Below are 6568 nucleotides of genomic sequence, written 5' to 3'. Positions count from 1 at the left end.
TGGTATTAAATGATTAGTGTCCAAGGGTATGTATCTAGTGTATAGTTGGCACAGAGTGGTTCCATGCATATTGTTTGCGCGAGTGGCAGGGAAATAAGAAAAAAGACTTGGTACTTTAAGATTTTAACCAAGTCAAAATCTAAAACTGTTTTTAACTCTTTTTATCACAGGCATTTTGCAGTTTGCCGTATATGAAAGCGTCATTTTTAGAGTTTATAGAAAGTAAACTTTAAAAAAATTTTTCCAATACCATATGAAGTTAACGATTTGAATAGATGAAGGGTCCTAAGTAATCACTGCTTTTGAAAATAGATAAAAATACTCTTAAATATACATTTACTTGGCTTTTTAAGATGGACTTTTCAGTCTTTATTCCATGTGGAAACAAAGTCCACCCCGAAACATTGTTATTGCATCTAATGAAAGGAAGAAAATCGGAGCGGTCAGCTCCTTGGCTTTAAGAAAGCGGCAGCAGTTGCGATGGCCTGGGCAGCAGGGGAACTGGCGCCGCCTCTGTCTGGCCTGTCTCCACCCACCAGGGAAGGCTAGCGCTGGGCTGGCCCACTGTAAATACAGGCAGAGCCCCTCCCCAGGTAAAAGGAATCAAGTGAAACTGCCTCCACACCGAGTTTTGTTCTGTATTTGGTAGTTAAAAAACTGATTTAAAAAATAAACTGGTTTTATTAGAAAAAGGTTGGTGTGATTTATTGGCTTATCTGGCTGGAGAGCAGAAGAGTGGTTCAGAGAACGGGTTGGGCTGTGGGACCCTGGGCTGGACCCCAAACACCTGCAGTGGGCACTATAGCAGGCCCAGTACATAGCAGGGATAGCTGGAGGGCTCCCTGAGGTTCTGGCCGTTCCGGCCTGTGTTGGCCCCTAATTACCCAGGTTGTGCCCGGTTCTGACACTTCTACACTGGCGTTTTCTTTTAATGTGGGAGGCCCACTAAGTCCCTGCTCCTGACAAGGCATCTGTAGGTGGTGCACTGAATGCCAGCTACTGCCTCCCCCCTCATTGTGGAAACCGCTCACTGGCCCAGGAAGATGAGGCTCCTACTCTGGGGGTCCCGAGCTAAGCGGGCTTCAGACCCAGTATCATCAAGCATTTGGGCAAATGAAGTAAAAGCCAAGAACCGCTGGGGACAAAAGCAGACTTTAGTCAGCACGAACTCTTAGGAGAACCTATCACTGGCTCTGAGAGAGACCAAAGCTTTTAGGAATAAGGAGACAAGTCATTTATTCTCGGGCAAAAACAAAATCTGTAAGGGATTCTGCTTCTAAATAAGGAATCCGAGAAAGTTTAAATCCCAACTTAAAATATTTCCTCTTGTTTGGGGGAAGCCGACCTGACTGGAAAAAGGGCCAATAATGGCTGGACACAAACCTAATTTTTAAATTTAGTTTCGTTTTTCTTCTGGGTTTGCTTTCAAAGTATCAACAGCTGCTAGATGACATAATATACCTTTAGCAAAGTGAGGATCTCTGGAACAGCCTCCTTGGTTGCTCTCACCCCTGCGATGTACCCAAGGGCTACCATAGGCAGCCTGAATGAGCAAAACCTTAAGGACTCACAAGGGGAAAGGAACTGAAATCATTGGAAAATTTAAGATTTTATTTGTAATAACTGAAAAAAAAAGTTGTAGAAATGTTGCAGAGGGAGCTAAACATAAATCCTTTCCATAACATTCTTGTACTTAAAAAAAAAAAAAAAAAAGTGGTTGGGTCCCCCCAGTGCACATTTTCCAAAATTACAGAATAGATGCATTTACAGAACTTTCGAAAAATGACACCTTATTACCAGAACCAAAAAGCTGCATTTCTTCCTTCTACCAATAACAACCTAAGAGATGCCGGCGAGTTCAAAGTTAGGTTAGCACAGGAGTAACAAATGGTGAGATAACAAAAGAAAAAGGATCTGAGGTCCCTGGACAGCCGAAGCCCGGGAAAAACAACTAGCAGTAAAGCAAAATTTAACAAAACCGAGGAGCAAAGTAACAAGCCTTCTACCTGAAGAATGTAAACTTAAGTCAGTGAAAACACTAGGGCTGGAAAATGGACAAGGATTTCAATGCACTTTTTTTTAGCTCGATGAAAATGGAAGATCAGAATGAGGCTGGTTAAGAGCATTTCCTATTCTGTGGCTCCAATTAGTACCTAAAAGAGAATTTGTTTTCCCACATTTTATCAGTGCTATTAATACAAAGTTATTTTAGGGAGGTACAATGGTTGTGTCCAAAACTCGATGGAAATCCTTGTTCCCTTTACTCGCTCTGTGATCAGTGGATTCTTGGCCTTTATGTAAATGAACAAAATCCATTTGCAGAACGCGCCCTTAAACTGGACTGAGGTTTTTCTAAAGGAATTTTTAAAAAGTCCAATAATGACTTATACAGCCTCAAAAATTTCTCTTTACAAAAGTGTGAAAGAAGATTTATAGACTAGATTTGGCAGATTACTAGTAGTTCAGTAATTCTTAGGCAAGATCACTTTATTGGGCTTTGTTTGATTATTGCCATGAAATATGTAGGTAATGAAACTTGTCCCCGCCGTTGCCAAGTTTGCGGTCATTCTCTCCAGAAGGGGGCAGGACGGGGGGCGGCTGGCCTTCAGCATCCGAAGGGCAGGCGGACCACCCGACAGCCGGGGCCCACTGCTGTTCCCGTCGCTGTCCCACGCTGACGAAGTTTCACTAGACTGCAGCCACTCCCAAGGGCAGAGTGGACACGAGGTACAATCCATTCGTCCTCTTAATAAGTATTCAGACCCGAGTTTCCATGTTTGATGCTGACTTCTAGTCACCGCCCGACAGTTTTATCCCTCATGCTCAAGTTCTTGGACACATTTTCTGGAACCAGGTGGCCGCCCCAGCTACAGACCCCTCAGAACCCAGGAGGAGCTGAGGGCCAGAAGAGGTTCCTGGGGAATAGGGGGCATTCTGCACGAGCCCTGAGCCCTGAGCTCTCAGGTCCAAAAATTCATCCCAGGCAGTTCTGACGCGATGTCCTCATCGTCCCGCGCACCTGCAGACTTCTATGTAAGCCAGACAGTGCCGGGGCTGAGGAGGAATGGCGGTTATCATTCGTAAAGAATGGTTCCTGGGGAAAGACCGCGGCTCTTCAGAAGCTGCTCTCCTGCACCAACCCCCACCTGAGCACAGGCAGGAAAACTCCAGGTGTAGACGCTTTGTCGGTCTGCTTGCGTCACCAAGATGCCCCCCTCCTGATCACTGGAGGACCTGTCACCTGGAAGGAGCTCCAGCCCTGCTTGAGGGGGAGGGCCAGACCACCCCTTGTCGGTTCTCCGCTTCCAACCGATCATGTCGCACACAGTCGGAGCTTGATTATTTTCTGGTACAGACCAGCTTGTTAATATGACTCCCTTCCAGCATTATGTAAACAGCAGGTGCTATGTTGAAAATATTCCAGAGCACTTTAAAAACAAACTGTCCTTGTGAATACTACCAAAGGAAAATAGTGTTTTGATGATTTTACCTGAAGCGGTACTTATCTGATATCTGATAAACTACTTTAAAAACTACATTTCTGAAAATCTGTGAAATGCGGTGAGAAGTTGATTTGCATCAGAGTTGATTCCTAATAGTTGCCATTGGAAGAAGTATCGGGGCGTTTGTTTGTCCTTTGTGACTGGGAAGATGACAACATAGTGGAATGGAGAACTTGTGTTTCTTAAAAAGTACAAATGTGTGCAAAACAATTCTAAGTGCAAAAGTGTTCAGTAGTTTTGCTACCTCCAGTGCATCCCAGTAAAGTATTCACAGCTTCCAGGAGATACTGACCGAGCCCAGGTTGTGAGTAAATGAGATGTGGTTCTCCCCACTTCCCGACACCCCCCGCCCCCATAAACTGCACGGCTTATACGAGCTTCTCCATCCTAACCATGGGGAGCTAAGGTCGCCCCCTCGCCTGCTCCCCAACCCCAGTGGGGGACCCTGAATTGGCAGGATGATTCCCAGTCCAAGCCCATAAAAGCTCGAAGGAAGAGAGGCTGGGAAACCAGCTAGTCTTCCTTCAAGGAAAGCAGGCTCACAACGAACACCCACCCCCAAGGTCTAAGAAGCCACGGACGACAATAATTATAATTTTAAAAATTTAACCATGAATACTTTTTTCTGCACTATAAAAATTATTTCCTTTCTTAATATTAAAACATGAACATATCTGCAAAGTCATATACATTGCTATGGAGAAAGCAGCCTTCGAGATCCTTGCTTCTGACTTTGTAATTGCATCTTCTATCCAGTGTCCCCCTCTGCTCTGTAAACATCAGCTTCCTGGCAGACCTCCACGGAGGCGCACAACGCGGGCGGCCTTCGGGGCTTCTTCGAGGACGCCGGCTCGCCCCGCTGCTCTCGTGGCCCGGCGTCCGGCTTTTGTAGAGATCCTCCTCAGGAATAAAAGACCAAAACGCTCAGGACATTTCAAAATGAGCAAATCCGATTTTGTAACAACCGGGTGACTTGTTCTGGAAAGCCCGACAAACTCATTTTACGATCCAGGCGGCAGAGACGGACACCCTGGTAAAGGAACACCTTCTGCCAATCGATGCCAAAGAATGTGGGCCTCCGAAAGAACCGGCAGGTGCAGCCTTAAGTACAGTCACCCAGTATTTGCTGATAGCAATCGCACTACTTGTAGTTAAGCCCTCTCATACTTCACACCACGTGATGGTCAAAAGTAATTCTTACTCATTTTATTTTCAACTTTGGACCTTCAAATCAACTCAGAAAAGTAAACAGGAAGAATTTCAGATGCAAAATTGAGAATCCATGATTTGAACACCTGGAGGCAAAAATCAATGAATCTACTTTCCCTTAAGTGGCTTAAGAAAAAATAAAATCATGGAGTAGGAATCATCTCTAAATTGAAATTACATTTTTAGAATTTAACAAAGGGATTTTTATATATTATGTGAAACGCTTATACTCTAGAGTCAAAGTATTCAATATAAATATGGGAATATACTTTCAAAGTCTTAGGTTTAAGGTTTTTCTTTAAAAAACAAAACAAAACTGGGACCCTTCTCGGGTCACCCTTAAGCCACCGCCCCCCCAGACTTGTGGGCACTCCATGGAAAGCCGATTTCCAAATTTGTGAATCCCTTTTTTTTTCTGGAAAGTGCTCAAACTCGTCAGATGGTAAGCATGCGAACCCATACTTTATCATGAACACAGATTAGAAAAGAAAACGAGACTCTACGGCAGAAAGATTAGTAAGAAACGTTTTCCACGGGAGACTTCGGATAAAACCGTGAATAGCACCACACAGGAGTTGCACTAAGGTGCTAAGAGGAGGTACCGTATTCCCTGCAGAGTGAATGCTAGTTCTGAAATGTATTGCAACGTGAAAATGCAACTGTTTAATGGTCACCATGGGGCTCGATCATCTACAGAAAACCGCGTCCCTTCCACTCCATCGCGCTCCACAACATTCACATGACTGAACTACACGCAACGGACACTGGACAGCTGAGGAAAACCAAGCCGGAAGGACAGACGCCATCTTGGGCAGGAGACGGCAAGTCTACAAGGGCTCTGATCTCTACTAAGACATCTCATTTTCTCAAGCATTAATGGTCCAGGAGTGTTTGCTTTTTACGCTAAATCCACGTATCACCGAGAAGTGTAAAAAGGTGTAAAAACCAAGCGCGGCCCCGTGGCTTCCGACACCCAGACTCCTCGGAACGGCTCCCGAGCTCACGGCGTGGGGATTGTCCAAAGGCCGACCCGGCGCGCGGCAGGAAACGTGCTCGATTCGACAGGACCGCGGACGATCGCCCTCCCCGCTTCCCAGGGAGCCGCCCTCTCCCGGACATGCGGGTAAGCCATGGCACGGTGCGTCCGGGGGTCAGAGGTCAGGAAAGCGACTGGGGTCCTCCTTGTAGTCGTCAGGAATGGTGAAGATGCACTCGTCAAACTCGTCGTATCGGAACTCCTGAAAGGTCACAGTGGCTGTGATGGTGGGAAACACAGGGATATCTGCCAGGAAGAGGAAACAAGTGATGGCCCATGGCTCTGCACAGGCCCCCCAAAGCCCTCCCCTCCCCAGCCTCAGCACCCCAAAGCCCCGGAGCAGCGAGAGAAGACAGCCTTCCCTTTCCTCCAATGCTATGATGCCATCTCCCTCTTTTACTGAATTTTTCAGGTCATTCCCCTCTTCTCTCCGGCTCCCAAGGTCCTTCCCCACTGCCTCTCTCATCCTCAGAGTCCCCACATCCATCAGGGTACATCCAGGTCTTTCGGCCTTCATCTCAGCCACACAAAAGGCAGACAGCTCCCCCTGGTGCCCTGACAGGCTCCCAAGCTCCCAGCCTGTGACCCCGACATCCCATCCCCCTGACATCCTGTCCCCCTTCTCAGCAGGCCTCCCGCGCTCCCCACCCAGCATCCTCTCATGGACACCCATGGCTACACCTTCTTGTCCGTTCCACCCCCTGGGGCCTTGGAGCAAGAGAAGGTTTTGGACTTTTCTCCCCCACTTTCCTCTTCCTCCCTTAATAATATTGTCTCCTGCTTTCCCTTCCCACCCCTTTCCTCCTTGAACCCTCCAGGG

General features: G+C 46.7%; 1 protein-coding gene across 1 annotated transcript in view; it reads right to left on the bottom strand.

The window, feature by feature from the left end:
• Positions 1 to 1590: 1590 nt before the first annotated feature.
• Positions 1591 to 6568, bottom strand: part of ANKRD13C (ankyrin repeat domain 13C) — a 44074-nt gene continuing 39096 nt past the window's right edge. The window contains exon 13 of the mRNA XM_051999436.1: positions 1591 to 5994. Within this exon, the coding sequence (XP_051855396.1) occupies positions 5864 to 5994 (131 nt within the window). The 3' untranslated portion in view covers positions 1591 to 5863. The remainder of the gene's footprint in view (positions 5995 to 6568) is intronic.

The sequence above is a fragment of the Antechinus flavipes genome, chromosome 4, assembly GCF_016432865.1.
Source record: "Antechinus flavipes isolate AdamAnt ecotype Samford, QLD, Australia chromosome 4, AdamAnt_v2, whole genome shotgun sequence".
In the NCBI taxonomy this organism is placed as follows: domain Eukaryota; kingdom Metazoa; phylum Chordata; class Mammalia; order Dasyuromorphia; family Dasyuridae; genus Antechinus; species Antechinus flavipes.
This window is presented reverse-complemented; position numbering and strand designations above follow the sequence as displayed.